At 39.3% G+C, this 20,601-nt stretch overlaps 3 protein-coding genes across 6 annotated transcripts; 1 reads left to right on the plus strand and 2 right to left on the minus strand.

Moving 5' to 3' along the window:
* The first annotated feature begins 762 nt into the window (after nucleotides 1-762).
* mcmdc2 (minichromosome maintenance domain containing 2) lies at nucleotides 763-6,649 on the plus strand. Of its 2 annotated transcripts, XM_067577998.1 has the most exons (14): nucleotides 763-981; nucleotides 1,109-1,239; nucleotides 1,314-1,373; nucleotides 1,511-1,706; nucleotides 1,882-2,004; nucleotides 2,142-2,243; nucleotides 3,519-3,647; nucleotides 3,809-4,046; nucleotides 4,158-4,363; nucleotides 4,482-4,648; nucleotides 5,096-5,275; nucleotides 5,402-5,541; nucleotides 5,959-6,068; nucleotides 6,443-6,649. In XM_067577998.1, exons 1-14 carry the CDS (start codon nucleotides 879-881, stop codon nucleotides 6,607-6,609), a joined length of 2,052 nt encoding a protein of 683 aa, XP_067434099.1. In that variant the 5' UTR covers nucleotides 763-878; the 3' UTR covers nucleotides 6,610-6,649. The 2 variants fall into 2 exon arrangements, with proteins under 2 accessions (XP_067434099.1, XP_067434100.1); XM_067577999.1 differs by lacking the exon at nucleotides 763-981 and having other exon boundaries at nucleotides 1,108-1,189.
* Nucleotides 6,650-6,916: 267 nt separating this feature from the next.
* LOC137173268 (transcription factor 24-like) lies at nucleotides 6,917-12,912 on the minus strand. Of its 3 annotated transcripts, none has more exons than XM_067578002.1 (10): nucleotides 12,037-12,912; nucleotides 10,848-11,771; nucleotides 9,975-10,154; nucleotides 8,954-9,004; nucleotides 8,763-8,826; nucleotides 8,446-8,507; nucleotides 7,825-7,876; nucleotides 7,493-7,551; nucleotides 7,197-7,263; nucleotides 6,917-7,012 (listed from the first exon to the last, which is right to left on the minus strand). In XM_067578002.1, the coding sequence occupies exons 1-2, from the start codon at nucleotides 12,460-12,462 to the stop codon at nucleotides 11,652-11,654; spliced, it is 546 nt and encodes a 181-aa protein (XP_067434103.1). In that variant the 5' UTR covers nucleotides 12,463-12,912; the 3' UTR covers nucleotides 6,917-7,012; nucleotides 7,197-7,263; nucleotides 7,493-7,551; nucleotides 7,825-7,876; nucleotides 8,446-8,507; nucleotides 8,763-8,826; nucleotides 8,954-9,004; nucleotides 9,975-10,154; nucleotides 10,848-11,651. The 3 variants fall into 3 exon arrangements, with proteins under 3 accessions (XP_067434103.1, XP_067434104.1, XP_067434102.1); XM_067578003.1 differs by having other exon boundaries at nucleotides 8,954-9,001; nucleotides 9,975-10,162; XM_067578001.1 differs by having other exon boundaries at nucleotides 9,975-10,162.
* Nucleotides 12,913-14,302: 1,390 nt separating this feature from the next.
* On the minus strand, nucleotides 14,303-20,505 carry ppp1r42 (protein phosphatase 1, regulatory subunit 42). The gene is made up of 9 exons (XM_067578000.1): nucleotides 20,376-20,505; nucleotides 19,425-19,648; nucleotides 19,174-19,340; nucleotides 18,937-19,075; nucleotides 17,931-18,047; nucleotides 16,149-16,266; nucleotides 15,826-15,960; nucleotides 15,269-15,356; nucleotides 14,303-14,760 (listed from the first exon to the last, which is right to left on the minus strand). Exons 2-9 carry the CDS (start codon nucleotides 19,554-19,556, stop codon nucleotides 14,676-14,678), a joined length of 981 nt encoding a protein of 326 aa, XP_067434101.1. The 5' UTR covers nucleotides 19,557-19,648; nucleotides 20,376-20,505; the 3' UTR covers nucleotides 14,303-14,675.
* Between the last annotated feature and the right edge of the window lie 96 nt (nucleotides 20,506-20,601).

A 20,601-nucleotide genomic window follows, 5' to 3' on the forward strand; every position in this document is an offset into this window, starting at 1 on the left:
TAGATGTCATTTTAGGGATTTTTTATACAGTATACCGTAAAACATGTCTGGAGGGGATCTTTAAGTAAAAGTATCACTACTACAGTGCAAAAATACTCTGTTATAAGTAAACGTTCTGCATTATCAGCAAAATATATAAAGTATCACAAACGAAAGTGCTCATAGATGTACAATGCCCTCTGTCAGTGTTACAGTTTTATACACTGTAATGTTTAATTATTATTGTTGATGCATTAATGTGTATGCTGGCCAAATTGGAGGAAACTATAATTATACATACTCATATTTTATAAGTAACTGGTAGTCGTCAGATACATGTAGTGGAGTAAAAGAACAATATTTTCCTCTGAAGTATGCTGGAGTAGTATAAAATAACACAACTGGAAAAACTCAAATTTTTTGGTACTCAAAATTGTACTCAACTACTCAAGCACAGTACTTGTGTAAGATGTATTTACATGTACATCCTCTTAAAAGCATTTTTCAGACTTTAATGCTTTATTGAACAATACATTTACATATAACAAGGCAAGGTGTTAAAAACCTGTGCATGTATCTGAGTAAGAGAAAACAAACAAAAAAGAAATCAAAAAATCATAAAATAAATAAACAATACAATAAAACTATTTAAAATGAGAAAATAAATTTTAAAAAGATATATATCGTAAATAATACAACATAAATAAAACAATAAATAATGTTTTTTAAAAAAGATCAATTAACTGTCCGTCACTGGTTATATGTAAATACGTCACTCACTTGCTCAGAGTGGTCACTATGGCAACGCGGTCAACTAGCGCCAAATCAGTTCGTATGTTAGCTAAAGATTGTATTGGTTTGTGCTTACTAGATGTGTTGTGTTGATGTCTTGCTATTAAATGAAAATGGCTGACATCTTGTCGTTAAGAGAATCAGTTCTGGTTTATTTAGACAGAAGTGGTGGCCTTCAGAAACTTGCCGCAGACTGCATACCATTTAACGGTAGGCCTACTGTTAGTTAAATATAAAACTAGCTAACCGAATTTGAGCTAAGTAATGTTAAACTTCAGAGTCACGTTCAATATACCTAACGCTAAGTTAACTATTAAATGTGCCCCTTCATTTCCAGACCCACAACAAATTGAGGCAGTGTACAGGTTTTGTATCAGCGTGAATCCCTCTGATGTGATAGAGGTGGATCCTGTATTGGGTGACTATGTATTACATGATCCCCTAAGAGCAACATCTTTGTTTCAGTCTGTAAGTGAAGTGACTGTAACATTAGCATTAAGTCTACTGTAACATGAGCTTCATTTGCCCAATTCCTCTTTCAGGTTTGCTTCCTGGCTATAAAGACTCTTTCACTTGTTGAAAAAATACACACAGAGAGTCAGGTATGAATACACTGTCTGGCTGTTTTCTCCTTTTGAACACTGACAACAATATATTTACCATAAACCTATTTGAAAAAGGTAACTGAATGATCAAATCAATCCGGTAACAATGTATTTATCTGGTTGTTTCTTTTGAGGTGAATATAATTTTGAAGTTGACACACCTGCCTCCATTCCCTGAGTACACCTTGGACCTTTGTAGTTTTCCACGTGGACATGGTCCCATGAGACCTGTGGTCATGGAGGGCCTAGTCACTGCCATTACAAGGGTCACAAAATATACTCAGGGGGCCAGGTTCCTCTGCACTAATGATGACTGCCCTTGTTCTACAGGTACTACACATACTACTATGTTTCCAATAAGGTGTACGAGTACTAACTGTAAACACAAACCACAGTGAAGTAGGTTTGTTCAGAAACCATTGTATGTTTCTCATCAATTACCATACAAGTAGCTAATCTTCATGGACTGCAAAAATGTTTCACATCTCCCTAATGCTGGCTCTAGGATTCCACCACATCCGGGTCCATGCACCTGGAGCCACAGAGTCAGCTACTGTGAGAAACGACTTCAGCTGCATGATCTGCAGCTCCCAGCTGAGAGAGGATGTGAAGTTCAGAGTGTTGGGAGGTGAGAATGATGCCTTATGAATGTCAGACGCGTAGGACGTTATGTAAAATGCTTAATGGTTACAAAAGGTTTACAGAAAATGTGCATTTTGCATTGTTATGCTCTGTATGTGTACATATGTGTCTTTGTGGAAACAGATAAACAGCTGGTGGAGCTGATCCATGTCCAAGCACTTAATGTTCTCAGTGCCCATCAGCAAAGTGCACTCAGATACCAGTCTGTCACCTTGTTTCTCAGAGGTAGGTCTACACCATAAATTGCTCAAACACAGGACCAATCTATAATTGTTTCCCTGATTACATATTTGATAATTGCAACCATTAGAAGCAACATAAATGCTAGAGTGAACAAAGCTAATAGCCAGTTGAAAGAGGCAAGGACTACTAGCAGCATGTATTACAGCGCATAATCAAAAACAATAACAGCATTACTTCTCATCTACTTTCTCAAACAGGACTTGAATCTATTTGTGTTTCTTGGCATCTTTGAGTATTTATTCTAGCTGCAGAACAAAAGAGTGACTCCTTTCTTATGTAACTTGTAAGCTATACAGCACAAAATAAGTAGATGTCCCTCTGGTGGAGTATAAATAGGTATCCCTTTCATGTTTAAAAGAGTCCCTGGGATATTTTTAGACATTAACACTTTCCAACTGTTATGCATGCTTCACTCTGTATTTAAGTGAGTACATGACTGCTAGAAAATGCAGAGGAATGGCATGGGAGTATGGAGACTGATGGCGACTGTCCTTTAACCAGGGAGCTGGTTCAAGCCAGTGAGCTGAGGTGTCCTTGACCTTGTCCTTCAGTGTTTGCATAGCGTAGAGCAAGTCAGCGCTTTGATTTTTATTAAGTTAAATGGCTCATTTTTCATTTGCAAATCAATATCTTAAAGGTAAAGGCAAAAATGCTGTAAATCTTTAAATAAATATCCTCAACATTTAAAAGGGTATTATTTGTTTGTAAAATCTTATTCTCATACATTATGTTCACTCCCAGTCCTGAATAATGTGGTTGTAATAGCTTATATTTACACTCAGTCAGATGTGTTGAGGTTTGTCATTAATATTCTCCGCCTTTCTAAATGAGACTCACTTTGGAACACAAACTTTGTGGGGGAGAGTTCAAATAAATAAAATTTTGTGTAGCCAGCCGCGCACTGTGCCTCATGGTGGGATATTAAGTGTTTCTGTCCCCTCTCATAACATTGTTCTGCTAGTACCCCTGAGATCTTAGCAAATCTCAGCACCAGGATTAACATATTCTGTTGACCCAGTCCTGTGGAGGAATTCAATACACCGGGTTCCTGTTACTAAACATATATGTTAATAAGTGCAAGGAACACTCATTAGCTGGCTGTGTGATTTGCTCACAGAGAAATCTTTGTTCTGAAGGCCTCACTGTGTTTCTCTTGGCAGTGGTTTGTAGGTGGCATGCGTGTTTCTTCAATAATCACCAGGCAGCGGAGAACAACCCCTTTGAGTGTTATTGCTTTGTTTCCCTTATTTCACACAGATGAGCTGTGTAACTCGATGAGAATTGGTCGTCTCTACAGGGTGTTAGGCATTCCTGCGCATGTGCACCAGTGGCCAAATATTACCTGGAGTGTTGAGGCAAATAGCATCCAACCGTGGGAGCCAGAGTGTAAGGCAATAATTTGTCTTCTAACACTGCTTCAAACTGCTCCCAACCACAAGCATACTGTGTACACTCTCAAAGACCAGAACATTTATATTTTTCATATGCAGCATTGTGCATCATAATTGTGCTGAAACACCTAATATATTCCAAAACTCTACCTACAGATCCACATAAAATCAATGCCAACTTCCAGGAGCTGTTGAAGGCCACATCCGGTTCTCCATGGAGGTTCTCTGCCATTGTAGCTCACTGCTTCGGGTTGGACATAACTCCTCCAGGCCTCTACAGCACTTTAAAACTGTGCTTGTTGCTCAGCTTGGTGCAAACCAGAGCGGACGCAAAAGACACTTTTCACAGCTTGGATCTCCTCGTTGTCACCACTGACACGCTCATATTAGACAGGTAGAGTGATCTGAATCACCCAGCTTCACATGGACACACTGGGTACCAGGGGGATTTGATCCTCATTACTCTGAATTGACCAACTTTTTAAAAAATGTATTTGTGTGCCAGACTATTATCGTACAGCTTGAGCTTGGCGTGTCGTGGGGTCAGGCATCAGGCCTCAGGGGAGATGTTTGCATCTCTGTCCCGGGACGAGCATGGAGCAGGCACTGCTAACATCCATGCTGGCTCTGCCCTGCTAGCTACCGGTGGCATTTGCATGCTGGGAGATCTCAGTTGTTACAAAAAGGACAAGCTGGATGCCATTCAGTCAGGTAGAGCACCAGAGAGAATAATACATAAGTTATGGCATTGTGTAATATGCTGTCAGCTATGCGAATGATTATATTAGACACAATGTTGATGTACTTTCCTCCCCTGAATTTTTATCAGTTCTGGAAAACCGCACAGCGTCTGTGTTCATCCCAGGGAAGAAGTACGGTGAGGACGCTGATCAGCAGCTTTCCTTCCCAGTCCAGTGCAGCTTCTGGGCCCTCACAGACTCCACAGATAGCTCCCGACGGTCTGGGAGGGCAGACTGTGCTGTATTGGGAACAGCAGTGAGTTCAATCACAACATGGTGTTAAATTACTGTTGTAAAGCTCACTTAAAATGTGGTCTGGATGTGCACTAGAAGGTCTGAATTGATATTTTTTTGAAAATGAATTACATTTGAGGAACTTAAGCCAGTGTGGTACATTGACTACAAGAAATGTAATTTCATGTAACTCAAGATGTTGTTTGCAGATAAATCTGGCAAAACAGGAAATTGAGACAATTTGGTGTTCTTGAAGGAAGTGCCCTGCCCAAGCAAATGTACAGTGGGACCCTTGAGAATAATCAATGCTTTGTTTTTAGCTTTTGGAAGGTGGACAATGAACTGTATAAGCAGTAACCAGCACTTTAGATCTCAGGTTAAAAATAAAATGGTCTCACTCATTTTAGAAAGGTGGCAAAAACAGCACAGTAGACAGTTTTCTGATGCACAGACTCTTCTTCATGAGCAGGAAATGGGTCCCGTACCATTTCAATTGGCAGATGCCTTTGGCCTGGTCATTCAGTGTCGGGATAATGTGGGAGAGCAGGCCCTGCTTGCCCAGACTGTCCACACCCTCCAGCAGGCAGTACAGCCTGGAAAACCCCACTACCCATCCTGTGTGGAGCTTTCTACCCAAGACTACCGGGAGGTTAGCAAACATTCTGATTTTAACTGGATTGCATCAGTTTGTTTTTTTTTATAAAACACTGCTTTGATTTTAATATTAACACGTTAACCTTATATTGCACTTGCTGTTCTAAATTCTGTCTTCCAGCTGGTAGCCCACGCACAAAGCTTGCAAGTGGAGCTTAGTCCTGGAGCAGAGAAGATAATCCATGGCTACTACATGGCCAACCGTAGAGTCCGATCACAGAGTCAGGGTGTCAAGATGTCTGTGACTTCTGTCAAACTACTGTAAGCAAAGCAATACTGCAAAAGCTGGATGAATCAGAACAGTTGTAATGTTGTTTCCTATGTCATGACCCTGGAGTGTGTATAACAAGATGAGGATGTCTGTGTCCTGTTATGTCATTATCATCCACTAGGTGGAGAACGTTCATCTATGTTGAGCCATATCCTTGGATGACAATTTTTCACCTACTTATGACAAATGTTTACAAATCTTTTTCAGTGTGGTGACATATTTAATGTTGAACTAAAACTATGAAAATAAATCTGTTTTCACTGAGAGTGTAGGACAAAAGTCACATTCTGCTCACTCTCAATTTTACAGATTACTTGTTTTTCAGCAAATTAAAAAAAAAAAAACTACTACTACTCTGGCAGTCTTCCACTTATAAATGATCCTTTTCATGTTTATTTTTGTCACAGGATTTCTTTGGCTGAGGCCCACTGCAAGTTGTGCCTCAGAACACGAGTACTGGAGGAGGACGCTGTGATCGCTGTGCTCCTTTGTGAAAACTCAGTCACGCTGAAGCACGGTATAATTTTCTTTTTCTTTTTTTTTTTTTAAAATAAACCCCCCTTCATTTATACCACAAATACAAATACACTACTTCCATTCATAGAATTAAATCATATCCTAGTACAAATGTACTTGTATGCTATTACACTTAATCTACATGTAATCCAATATATTGCTATTGTCTTACATTATGTTCTCTTTATGAGCAGATCGATAAAAAACACCTGAGTCAATACTGTACATACACAGCATTACAGTCAAATATTTCTTTATTGTATGTTTGATCCTTGCCCTGGGTATTAGTTATTTAGGAGCACTATAACACTATAAGGGTTCTATGTAGGCCAACAGCAGCTCCCTTTTTCAAGGGTTGCCTGCCTCTTCCAACAGGGGCATCTGCTCTCGTTATTCCACCTGACGCAGTGTTTCCTTGTGACCTGGGAGATGTGGATGGTTTGCAAAGGAGAGACATGACCCTGGATGATCTCCACCAGAATATCCTACGCTTCATCTACGCCTACGCACCAGGAGCAGACACATACATCACAGAGGAGTAGGAACCTCTATACGATTAAAAAAAAAAAAAAAAAAAAAAAATACAGGTAAGAAGCAGGATCCTACTGCCCATATACCCCCCTTTGATAATGATCCTATGCCTGATGTTTGTGTCCCTTCATAGTTCTAGACTCACTGAATCAATAGACAGGCAAAAACCCTTGAATTTATTGCAAAGTGATACTAGGGATGTTGCCATTATCTGACCAATATCTTGTTAATTTCTTGGGGGGGAAATAATCTAAAATATATATAAACAGACAAAGACATGCAGGGTAACAGATTTGTTCAAAAAATGAAGTTGAGGTATTTTCATAGCAAACAAGTTTTATTAATGATGAATGAGACTTTGATCACGCAGATGTGGCAAAGCCTCCAAATCTTGGTCTAACGCCTCGATGAACACTGTAAAACAAAACACACATTAGGATCACTCATACACTTGTACAGACTGTAACAGGACAACATGCAGCTAAAGTCAGTGTCTGTATTGCATTTGTAGTAATATAGGTTAACAGCTAAAACATGAACTCCTCAATATAACAGTATAGACGTCATCCAAGTTGACTGGGGTAGGGGCGATACTTACTGGTCAAACGAGGCTTTCCTGAATTCCCAAGCCATGCAGACCAGTGAACTGGCTACTGGCCCAATCCCTGCCAATAAATAAACAGAAATATAATCAGTTTGCATGAAAATTCAGTGATTTGAGATTTTACAAGTCTGACTTTTAGTTCAGTTAGTCACAATCTCAGCAGCCCATTTTGGTCTGATGGGTAAACGGCGAAAATGTGAGCTCATCATTACTATTTAAAATAGGAGATAAATCAGGCCAGATGTAATGCAAAACAGTGAACACATTAGTTTAGTAGTGGCTTTACTCACCAGAGATAAGAGAATGCAGACACTCATGTCTCTCCATTACTGCTGCTGGTGCGCCTTATCTGCAGAATATGGAAATTTTATTTGTCACTGCAGCTCCAACTGTACTATAACAATGTGGCATGTCAAGATGACAACTGCTGTCTACATGTGAAACCATTTAGTAGTTGGGAAAGTTGCAGCAAGTAATTCAGTAGTCACAGTCTCACCACTCTATTGTCTGATGGGTAAACGGCGAAAAGGTGGACTCATCATTATTACTTATAAAGAAGATAAACCAGGCCACATAGAATTCAAAACAGTGAATACATTAGTTTAGTGCCGGCTTTACTTACCAGAGATGAGACGACGCTGACACTAATGCTTTTCTCCATTACTGCTGTTTATCTGTAGAATATGGGAGATTGATTCGTCACTTATCCACTGCAAATCCATCTGTATCATTACATGGCGGCATGTCAAGACGACAATTCAACATGAAACCTTTGTAATGGTAAATAGATACATAGTCTAGTAGTTGGCAAAAATATAGTTGCAGCTAGTAATTCAGTAGTCACAGTCTCACCACTCTATTGTCTGATGGGTAAACGGCGAAAAGGTGAACTCATCACAATTCCAGCTGCAAGAGTTGCCAATGCTCAAAGTTTAGAAAATTATCTAAGACTTTGCACAGCAGATATATTATTTCTGACCGCTCTGCCACACAGCGAGTTGATGAAATTTAAAGAAATAACCAGATTTGGGGAAATATTTCTTAACCAGGTTGGACTAGTTGGGCAATGACTTTACCAAAATCACTTTTGTTCAGTTTAAATCAAGACAACTTTAACAATTATTTTGAGAAGCTCTGTATTATTTTTGGCAGTCTGACCACTCAGTATGTCTGGTGGGTAAACTGAAAATATGACAAGTGTACAGCAGCACAAAGAGCGAAAATACTGTAATAAGAAACCAACCTCCTCCAGCACAGAAGACAAAGATTAATCATGGTGCATCTCCAGTGACCACAGCAGGACATCTGGGGAAATGAAGGAAAAAAAACAAGAATAAATAAATCTTTAAAAAAAATAAATAAATCAAAATGCCATTATCTATACCAAATACTCTCTTATCAAACCAGTACTGCTTGATGTTATGCTGGTAATTCAGTTAGTCACAGTTTCACCATCTTATTGTCTGATGGGTAAACGGCAAAAATGGTAACTCATCACTATTCCAGCAGCAGGACTCCCCTGTAGCCTAAAGAACAGCACAACCAAACTCCAGCACTCACCTTAACATCCATACAAGGAAGACTGCCATGTGACGATCTGTAGTTTACAGTGGGGACCCGACATCTGCGGAAGAAAACGAAAAGACCACTGAGTGACTCGATTCAACATGTATAGTCCTCTCCAGGCTCATTTACTATTTGACTGATCATTAAATTATGTTTGATTACTGATATAAACCTTCTAAACTTACCTCATCAGGTGTACCAGTCATAGTTAGAATCAGCCATCTTCATCAGCACTTCTAAAAAAAAAAAAAAAAAAAAAAAAAAAGACAAAAGCCACATGATTAAATAGGTTAATACGTGTTCAGTCTTAATTCATAATCACCACTTCAGACAGCAATGATTTTTTACCCCCCACATGATCCGTGCAAGTCTGTCACAGCAACTTAATTACTCTCAAGTGTGAACTATTGATTTGTAGCTTGCATGAATAAGATGTACTGAAGGAATAGTCGATATGGAGGGGACACATGACTGATCACCTGAAGGTCAAAGGGTACAATGTAACACAGCTTGGGAGCACGACTAACATCGCAGGTCTGAGGACGGGTTCAACAGCAGGTCACGACCTCTGCCATGACCTTACGTCCTCAGAGGGGGCCGTGAAGCCTTTCCCCAGTGAAATAATGGGGGGGAGAGGGCAGCAGCTCTTCTGCTGACCCCTGGACAAAACCAGCTATGATCAGTGACGTAGAGGGCGTTTTTTTACTCTTTCAGCTGTCTGAAACGATGATTTATTGCATTACTTCAGGGATAAGACCTATTTACAGAGAGAGACGGAAAGGCTGACCTATCTATGCGTTACATTTCTACGTTGAGTTCACGTTACACTTTTTTGAGGTTGTTCTGTTGCTTCATAATTTGCAGGACGTGTTTCAAACACTAGCACAGACGTGAGAACAACTTAATAGACAGTAAGACCTGCATTAAAGTCAAACTCAAATTCATCTGCGTGCACGTTGCACCGCCTGCCTTCATAATTGAAGTGTAATTGACATAAGATGCTAAACTGTAAGCAATCAATGCTCATTATATTATACGATTACTGCTTGAATCATGATACACACAAATCAAGTGGCACGCTGCGCTCCTTTCTCCCACGTGGCCGAGATGCTAACGTTAGCTGTAAGCTAACTAGCCATGACTATGTTTAAAGCGCTAACTCTAGCCTACAAACAAGACGACAATATGCAAGTAAAATGATCTCACCATTGCCCACAAAGGTTGTGGAGATTAATCGTGAAGAAGTGTTCATTCTGTTGAGATGTGAAGAGGAGCAGGGAGGCTTGCATTGCTCCTGCTTGTCTCTCTCCAAGACCAAAGGAAGGATATCCGGTCAGACCTGCAGTCACTGTCTGCGCCACAGAGCTGCGCACTGCGGCTCATCCACTGCGCAGCTGGGCAATAATTTAGTTGTCAGCATCAACCTCACTGAATTGCGTTGACGCTCATATTTAAGTTACAGTGATGGTAGGTGAATACATTCACTCGCTTTTCACTACAGAAAAGCACCAGGTTTTTGACGAATTAGTGTGGAAATTCAAGGTTATCTTTCTTTTCTTCAGCTCATTAAAACAGATACAGATTTTTAACCCATGACTTTTTAAAAAAATAAATAAAATAACCACCCTCATTTCCATCAAACTGGCAATAATAAACATATACCTGTCCTCTTAAAAATGATGGCATTTGTTCACGTATGCCTCAACATACAGAACATACATCATATAATTACACCAGTTAGACTAACAAAGTTAAGTAAATTAAGACCTAATTATTGTCGAAAAGACATCTTACAACTTTTGCTTCCACTCAAATGTTTCGTCTTTACAATGCCTGATGTTAAGAGGAGAATTGCTTATTAAAATGTACCCCTGTAATCTGTGAAAATAGAGGTAGGTTTTCTTTACTTTCTTTTTTAAACATGTTGACACTATAAACACAGCTGAAACACCATTTTATATACACAATTTTATATTTTAAATATCTAATATTAGGCCTATGTATTAAACCTAATTATTAGGCTATTTCTATTAATATATAAATATATTTCTGTATTTCTGTAAAGCTACATAGCCCCACCGTATTTTGCAGTCAGGTGCAGTAATTTTGCTGAAATTAAATGTGGTGACCTGTTAAAATCAAATCCTGTATTTAGCCCATCGAGCGCCACAGCTGAATTCAATTGATTTGATTGAATGCTGCTAATTGTCATAGAAGAGGAGAGTCTGTCCGATGACCACGAACAATGATAAAAAGCCAGCAAATACATACCGTTAAGTGGTAAATAAGTAAAGTAGCAGTAACTTAGTTTATTTATTATATTACAATTAATTATGTCATAATCTCTACGTTCAATTATTTTTCGTTTTCACTTTTCTTAAACCGATTCTCGATTATTTTTTTTAAAACTTTATGAGACATGTCTTCTTTCACTGAAGTCATTTATTCACAAACACATTTACAACCATGCATGTAAAAATAAGAAGGAACATGAGATGAGGAGCCACCATTGTTGACTCTCTGACAGACCACTTCACATGACAGATGTTAAGTTATTCACACATGCATTTAGTGCAAATGTTTCAACTGAAAGTGCACACTTCAAGCATGACGGACTCATTACCCCACGGAATTTCTACAAATATCATACCTGGGACATGTATGGAACTGCACAACGCAGGATAAGCCAAAATAACAACAACAGAGAAACATAATGTATGCTTTCTCATACATTAAAATTCACGTAATATATTAATTTACAATGTCCACATGGAGCGGGCTCAGTGGAAGTAAAATCAGTTTAATTTGTTCTACACTCATGCTGCTGCTGCCAGAATAAACAGCAACACTCATGCAAATATGAAACAGTTTCATACAGATGATTTAAGCCTGTTCCTTGGATTTGGACGATGATGGGCCTTGATTCTCTGAATCTGAAGGATGTGTGGTGTTCAGGAACTGTCCCGTAGCTCCGACGTACAGTCTGGATCGCATCGGCCATTTCTGTAAAGACATTTAATCTGTTATTAAATTAATGTAAAGGCCACCATGGGTGCACTATTTCAAATGATGTAACATTTCCTATAAAATATATAAGTACCCGAACAATGGATATATACAGTAAGAAGTTTCATTCAGTCAATTTATCAAAACAATTTAATAATATAGCCTACTGATACAATAGATCTACAGGTACCAGACCTTTATTATTATTGTTAATAATGATATTTTTATTATTATTATTATTACTATTATTATTATTACTGACCTTCACTGGGTGCAGGTAGCCATCACCTTTTAATGAGTGTAACGCATCTGTTTGTTTTGTGCTCTCTCCCTCCTCCGTGCCTTCCTCTTGTAGTGTTCGAGTCAAATGGGCAATGTAGGTGGTGGCCAGTATCAACACGTCGAGTTTGGACAGCTTGGTGTCCGGCGGAACGGACGGCAAAGTCCTTTGTAGCTCCAGGAACGCGGTTCTCAGAGTTTGCACTCGACTCCTCTCCCGCGCTGCGTTAGCTGCCGCCGGGCGTCCTCTGCCGCCGAGCCCGCCGGCCTGAAGCACCCTGGCCCGCTGGAGCTCCCGACGACGACCGTCCGGACTGGGACTGGAACTTGGACTGGATGGAGGACTGTCATCTACCACAGTCCCGGAGCACTGACCGCTGTGCATTCCGAGAGTCTGTCTTCCAACCATCGGGGTGCACTTACAAACCTGAAGAATTACAGACGAATTATCAAAACACCATGTCACTTTTAGTGGTTTTTCCGGCCCGTTATATTGCACATTTGATTTGAACTCAAGTTACATTTGACTAACTTATTTTAGACATAACTTATTAATTATTTACTGTAGCCTAGTAGCCCTGTTCTCTCTGTTTAACTTAACTTTTAACTTATATTATAATTCATAAATATTTAAGATATTGTCATTGTTTTTTTATTAATTAAACCATAACTTATGTTCTCTGGTCTGCAGTCACTTATTGAAAATGTCTGTTGACAAATTGCACATTAGACAGTCAACACACCCAGTAATAAACAAAACTTTAAAAAGCCAAATCATACACAACTGTCCAATGTTGCTCTAAAGACACATGAATTAGTTCTGATTACACGGTGACATGTGAAAGACATGCAAGTGAAGCCCCTACCAGGCATATTGCCAGTGTACAAACTCATGAGAGCAGTTTCTGGTTGGTGGTCTGATATGGAATTTACCTCTGGTATTTCTCCAAGGCGCTGTCTTGAAAAACGACATGAAGGCAATCCAAAGACGGCTTCTATAGGATACAGAATTTGCTCCTCAATGTAGAATTGTCCCACTCCACGTCCAGCTTATCCTTATAAAGTGGCGCGTCTGCAGAAAGGGTGCGCAGCGGTTCCTGTACGCGCATCCAACACTTCACCTGTGTGCGTAAAAGTCTCAGGAGCCCTTAATTTATTGGATACACAAAGCGGTAGACAAGTATTTCACTCCGACGTAATTAATCACTCGCCCCATAACACTCCCTCGCAGTGGAGAAGACTGCTCTTTCCCCTCTCTAACTTGTTTCTGTCTGAGGGCAGTAGAGGCTCGTTTTCAACGCCAGAGGCTGGACTCTCTTTTCCTTCAACTCTGATATGTGGTGGGCCATATCCCATTCTAATTGGCTGCGAATCCGACACTGTATTTTCTTTATAAGCCTATCAAAAAGTGGCAAAAAGGAAAGAAATGTAGTCAAAATTACCTCCAAAATATGCTTTCCATGGTTAGAAATAAAGACTAGTCTATCAAAACGTTATTTGCAGTTGACCATGAAGAGAAACTGACAAGTGTAAGGTGATATGCAAAACATTTGACTAATTGCCAGTGTGTCTTGAATTGCAAGCTCATTGGAACAGCTAATAAATAAAGTCCAGCACTGCAATCAACAGGCAGGCATTGAGGAAATTCTTGTGAGACTCATAAATTAATCACTCTGATTTTCAGGGCTCCAAACGGAGATGTCGGCAAATTAATGAAAGGAATTATTCATAATATGTATATCCTCGGACTGTTCTTAATAAACATTGTTTTTGTAAGGATGGAGTAACAGTATTGCTCCGGGCCACTAATTATAAGGCGAAGCAAAAGGAAGGTTAAGTAAGCTTGTGTCTCTAATTACCCCGCATCTTTCAGGGGTTACACACCCACGTGGCTCCTAAAAACTCATTCAAATATTTAGCAACAATGCTGACAATAAATACATCCGTGTTGTTACTGTATTTGATATAAATAAGGGTTGCATCATTTATCACAGTTGATTGAATAGAAGCATGGGTTATGTTATTAACTTTGGATAATGTAAAGCCTTGTTATGATAAGGCAGATTGATCATTTAGATTATGCCACTCCTATTTGCTAAAATCCATGAAAAAGTACACACGCCCTAGAAAATGTAGGACTGGCAGCAAAGTACAGTTTGAGTTAGACAAATTATTTCTATCCTCAGACCCAAAATTGTAATTAGAAATAAAGCAGCTGTTGAAGCAAGGCAAATAAATGTGAACAAACCTTTCATTCACTGTTTTACTGTTAAATTTTTTAACAACAGCAGACAATTTCCAGACCTTTTAACTAATTTACAGCAGTGTAGATTAGGTGACAGAGAAAGATAAAATCAAAACATTTGAACATAGTTTTTTGACAGTAAAAATGTTAATCTTATAAACCAGACCAACTATTTCATCCACTGCGTCAAGAATATTGCAGTAACTTAGAAGAGACTGCAGCTATGGACATCACACAGTTTTCTGTCCTGTCAAATATAAAAGGATAAAAGATTCACTGCTATTATGATGACCAAGATGCTTGAACAAAGCAGTAGCACCAGTCTTGTGCTGCGGTTAAATTGTGTGTGTGTGTGAAGAGTAGGTGGAGAGTTTGTCTCAAGCATCCACAGGACTGCAGATGGCTGATGACACAGCCATATGGTTGAGTAGTCTACTCATAGGAATCTTTAATTTTTGTGCCCTATAAGAGAAAGAAAAATGTATGAAAAAGCAAACGTTACTGGATCATGCATCAACTAACAGAGAAATCTTCCCTTAAAATTACTTTGTAGCAACAAATTTAGTAAATATCCTTTTTTAATTTCAACACAGCTAGACAGTACTATGGTAATCTTTTTATTTATCCAAATAAACACATAACGTCAATCGAAGTGTCGCCAAATAAACATGATTACAAATTAACTTAACTTAAACTTAATAATGTTTGTCACATGGATTTTGAGGGGAGCTATACGACGGAACAGGATGTGGGGTGAGTTCAAACCTATTAGCAGATGTCATCACACATAATTTGTATGTTTCATCAAAGGCATATAATTTCTGCGCGACCGCTGGTTGTATAGTTTTAAAGATAAAACACCGAGGATTGAATTTCTAGAGTTTAATAATTTAGTAAAAAAAAATAAAAAATAGAGTCAGTGAAAAACGTGTACTCTCGTGCTTCATCTGAGTGAACTATGATACTGGACCTTAGAGACTGGTGTGGCTGCCATCTCTGCACGTTAGCGTTGCTGTAGATGTGACCGGGATGTGGACCCTGACCCACGTTAAAGTCATCTGGGATATAAACAAAGTCAAAGCAAAACACACAAATTCAAATGTGTACAAACCTTCACAGCATAATGAAGTAAAGAATGATAAATATGTTTACAGGAATAAATATGTGAGTCTTTTAAACAAGTTACCATAAAATTCAGTTAACACATTTTTTGTGGTTTCCTGATTTTGCTGAAAATTACAATATCTTTTAAGTTTTTTAGTATTGTGGCTATACAGACTATTACATTTCTAATACACTTTAAAAATCCTTACATGTAACTGAAGCAAAGATATGACCAAAAAAACCACGCAAAAAAACCAAGTAAAGTGAATAAATATTAGGAAGATTAAAATTACTGTAAGACATTTATGGGCCAATTTTCTTAAAACATACTTGATTTCATAAATTGTAATTAAGAATAATTGTGATTATGTGGGCAAAGATGTTACAGTAGATTTTTAAAAAGTGCAGAATTTAGTGTCTTACTTGTTAAGGGATGGGGGACCAGCGGTCCAGTCAGCATGTGTTTGTTGTTTTTTTTCTTCTTGGCCTCTTTGGATGCTTTCCAGTTAATAAGAAACTGTCTGGTCAACTCATTAATTTCCCGGCCATCGAGAATCTCTATAAAAATAAATACAGAAATAATACAAACAAAAAATGTAAACAAATAATCACATTCTTCATTAGTATGTTTGTAGAGTGAACAGATTTTAGTGTTTACATTTTATCATAAAGTGGCGCCTTAATGTCAAAGCAATAAAGAGCACAAAATAGGTCGTCAATCAAGGAGAAGGTGAGTAATACTTCACCGAGTCTTTTGCACACGGTTATCAGGCGGTCTCTGTACTTCGTTTTTTTACACGCAGGATTTCCACTCAAATCCATTTGAAGTAGCCGAGGCCAGTGGCTGAACACATCCTCCAACTCCTGAAAATGCACAAAAAAAACTTCACCTATCATGTGTTTTTGTTTCTTCCACCAATGACTCAAATGGCAATTCTGCATCACCACAACTATGCTCAGTGACTAAACAAATATGACGCATAGTTATAATATGATTACAGATCAGAGAAACACATTGGGAAAACTTTTAAAGATGTGGTATAAGTGAATGGTAATGTGAAGCACAAGGGCCAATGGAAAGTGCATAAACAACACATCAGTCTATTTTAATAAACAGTGTCGCCGGTGTCATGTAACTACAAGTTTTCTCCTGGGGCAATGTGAGGTTGGCTCCTCCAGCGAGTTGCCTGCAGTTGTATGTTTATCTAAAGGCACATTAATCCAAGCCTGGAAATATGAATACTCTCTGGACACGCTCTGATTGTTCATTGCCTTCCTGTCTCGGCCAAAGCGCTTCCACTTTTCCAGCCCGTGCTGCAATCAGTTCAGAGGGGACCCCTGAGCACCGCGCGCTCCCAAGCTTTGATAAATGATCGTGTCAGGGCCGTCACTCAGAAGGCCCTCACTGAAGAGCAGCCCAGCGCCAAATTGCCCCCCACGCGGGGGCGTGGAGAACAGCAAAGGCTTGCAACTCACTAAGCTTGGCTGACTCTCTCGCCTGGACTAATGATGGGCCAGTTATGAACCTGTATTTGACCAGGGCTTCGATTCCCCTGTCCTCTCTGCCCTGCACACGGCTAACGGCCTCCAAAGATGCTCCCCATTTGTCACCCTGGCTGACTGCCTGTCATAATCTATTTTAAAAATCCATAATGTTTCCTCTGGATTCTGACCAAATGGTGCAGAAGGAGGGATTGATCCTTCGGAGCGCTGTCTTTGCGGAATCAATAGTGGCAGACGGGTTGTATAAATTATAGGAGATATCTGCTAAAAAATGACACGTGTACAGCAATTACCTGCATCAATGTTCTCAAAAGAAAATCACTTGTGTTAAGAAAGTAGCTTTAGCAATATAGTCAATTATAAAGTGCTTTCAATGTGTCACACTGATGTTCAATGCCAATAAGAAAGAATGATTAAACCCTTTTCAATTCAGCCAATAAGCTTTTCAGTTAATGTCAGTTCAAGAAGAAAAATGAATGCCGTCCAGAGAGTGGGTCTCAAAAGCAAGCATAATGCCAGTGAGCATAAATCATATCTGTTTCAGATGAATCTCCCATACAGTTAAGTACTGGTGGTTTAAAGTATCAGACACAGGATTCTAAGGCAGAGAGGAAAAATCAGCCTCCCCAGGAAAGAGAGAAACTTGTGCTTGTTTAAAGCTGTCAGCGAGAAAATTCTCCAGGGAATGGCTTGCTGATTTGTTGAATAATTCTGACCCTGTGCGAGTCATGGAGACTGGGAACGTATGGCGGGATTTGCAGGATTTGGTTCTTTAGAACCCTGTTCTCCATATCATTTCACACATCACTGCAGAAAGCTACGGAACAATGTTAATGCTAACCCAATCACCCTAATATGATGGTATGTATGATTTTAATGTGCCGTGTCATGCGTAGTTGCTGTGATGTGGTACTGTTTACTTGGACTGCACAGTGCAAAGCATGCAGTCAGTTTCTACTTGTGTAATTCTGCAGAAAAATGGAAAAAGTCTTGAAAGGTTAGTTTAAAAAAAAGGCTATATTTACCTCCATATTGTGAAATTTATTGTCAGCAGCACAAAAATGCTGGATTTCCTTCAGCACTGCCAGGTCCCGGATTTCATCAATGTTGTTGTTGTTGATATTCAAGACACAGAGAGATTCCTGTGCAAAGAATTCATATTCATGAAAAGAGAAGGGTTAATTTTATGGTAAATATAACAGAATATTTGAAAAAAATATGTATATATATTTTAAACACTTAAGGAGAAAACCCAGCATAATTCAACAAAAGATATGATTTGTGTTGACATTACACCTATCGAACAGAAAAAGGCTAAAATCACAGAGTACATTAACACAAATTTACACACACTGAAACAGCTTTATTTGAGTGTTTCCTTATGATGACAGCTTCTTAGCAGAAGCACTTTGCAGTACTGTTGTGAGCCCAAAATAAATCTGCAATGAACTGTATTTTTTATATCTGTTCTCTTGGCCTGCAACATTTCTTCCCTTCGCATGTCTGAACTACTAGGATCGGGTCCAAATCAGACTCTAGATAGTGCTGTTTCTAAATATTCACCTTGGTTTGAAGTTCTATAATGGCACATTTATAAAAAGCTGGAACTCTTTAAATTTGCACAGCAATTTCTTTAATTATCCAAACAAACAAGAAGCTGAGACTTTTGGTGTGTTTATCCATGGCCTGGGCAGTAAACGAAGTAAACAGACCTAACTGATTTGTCAGACCAGAGAGAGCAACAGAGGTCTCTTTGACATCATCAAACCCAGCACAATACTGCTTTTACATGGATCACTGGCCTGTGAGAAATCTGAGAAATCTTTACCTATGGATGTGATAACCTACCAGGCGGATACACCGCACATATCCTTGTGTGGTAAGGAGAGAAAATAAGGCGGCCATTTGATCTTTTAATTACTTTAATTTAATTTTAAATGAAGAGAGAGCCCAATAAATTACACAGGGAGTGTGGATCATCCTTTTTTCTCATACTATCTTTGTACTGAACAGAGTAAAAATAGGTCATACAGCGAGAGAACGGAGAGTCCTGGGGTCAAGGAGCAACTTTTCCCCTGGTGCCAGCCTCTGATTCTCCAGATGAAGCTCCTTAAGCTCACTGAGCTGCTCTAAGCCCTCCACCACTGCAATCCTGTTTCCACCAAGATACCTACAGAGCAGAAAAGCAACACACATGTTCATACACACCTAAGACTCTGAATGATTGTCACAGCATAGGACATAAATCAGTTAAACATGTCTACTTACAGCTTGGAGAGCTTCTGAAGGTTAGAGAGATTATCTATTTGTGAGATGTTGTTGTTCTGCATATACAGATGGGTGAGGTTGTAAGCGAAGCCGAGGTTGCAGATATGTGTGATCTGATTGTCATACAGGTAGAGAACAGTGAGGTTTCTACACATGGACAGATCACCCTGAAAACAGAATGACAACGTGAGGCACATGAGAGGAAGAAAAGCACAGAATCAAAAGCGCCAGCGTTAATATTGGCTACTCACAATATCCTCGATATTCTTGCTGAAAAAGTGGAGGTGGGTAAGTGTCTTGAGGTACTCCGGCAAGGAGAGGCCCCTTTTCTTTTTGAAGTGGTTTCTAGATTTAGCGATCAGATCTATGGTCAGGCGTACCATGGTGGCTTGTCACATTCGCTGCTTCAGTGAGGATCCTTTTCAGCTTCAGCCAAGCGTTCAGCCCACAGCAGTGACTGGAGCTGTCTGTCTGTCTGAGGGAGAAAAATAGACACATGTGAGCTGAAATAGATCTTAGCAGGCAAACAAATGTTACTCTGAATTGCCTATTTACACATTGCCACATTAGTTCAGTATTTGTAACCACAAATGACAGGCAAAGATTAAGCCCTGCGCAGAACTTTAAACGGGCTAAAATCCAGTTGTCAATTCACAATTAGGGATAATTGATGACCAAAAAAGGAGAGAAAAAAGAAACTACTCTCCAGGAAAGAGGCCAAAGGTTGGGTGACCACTCAATTTGTGTTGTAATTAAGCGTGGTCAATTCCCCAAACAGACTGAGCAGAGGGTCCAGTACTTCATGTTATTTAGCACCCATGGGGCTTGTTTGACTGCTTGACCTAACATTGAAATATGACAATTTGCACTTTGCTTTTACTTCATTTAAAAGTGCTTTATGATACATCCCCTGCTGCTAATCATACAGCAGCCAGTGTTTGTGTATAGAGAGAGAAAATGTGGTGGTGAGGAGAGAAAGACACAGCTCTAAAATTAATACAGATAGCTAGCGAAAGGCCCAGAAAACTTCCAGTAGGATGTTATGAATTCAACCGGACTGTGTAGCCTAGACAGCTATGGCTAACGTTAACATTCATAGCTAGCTTAAAAGCTATCCTGACACAGCAGTAGCTATTTCGTGTCACTCCTTTATATTTCTGGTTAATTTTAACGTATATAACACATAAAGTAAACTCTCCTACCTTGCGAGGTCTGCAGCGAGTTATATTCGAGGTCACAGAGAAGTTGTGAAGCAAAGGGCGAAGTTTTTTTGGCTGCTTTGTTTGGGGATACCAAACTGTTGCTATGGAAACCAAGGCAGCGGTGAGTCAGTGTGATGGTTCAGATTTTGGCAAAGATGATACGTCTGCATATTACGGCTTTTGTATTATTTGGGTTACAACCAAACATTCATAATATAATAATACA

The sequence above is a fragment of the Thunnus thynnus genome, chromosome 21 (genome assembly GCF_963924715.1).
Source record: "Thunnus thynnus chromosome 21, fThuThy2.1, whole genome shotgun sequence".
NCBI classification, from domain to species: domain Eukaryota; kingdom Metazoa; phylum Chordata; class Actinopteri; order Scombriformes; family Scombridae; genus Thunnus; species Thunnus thynnus.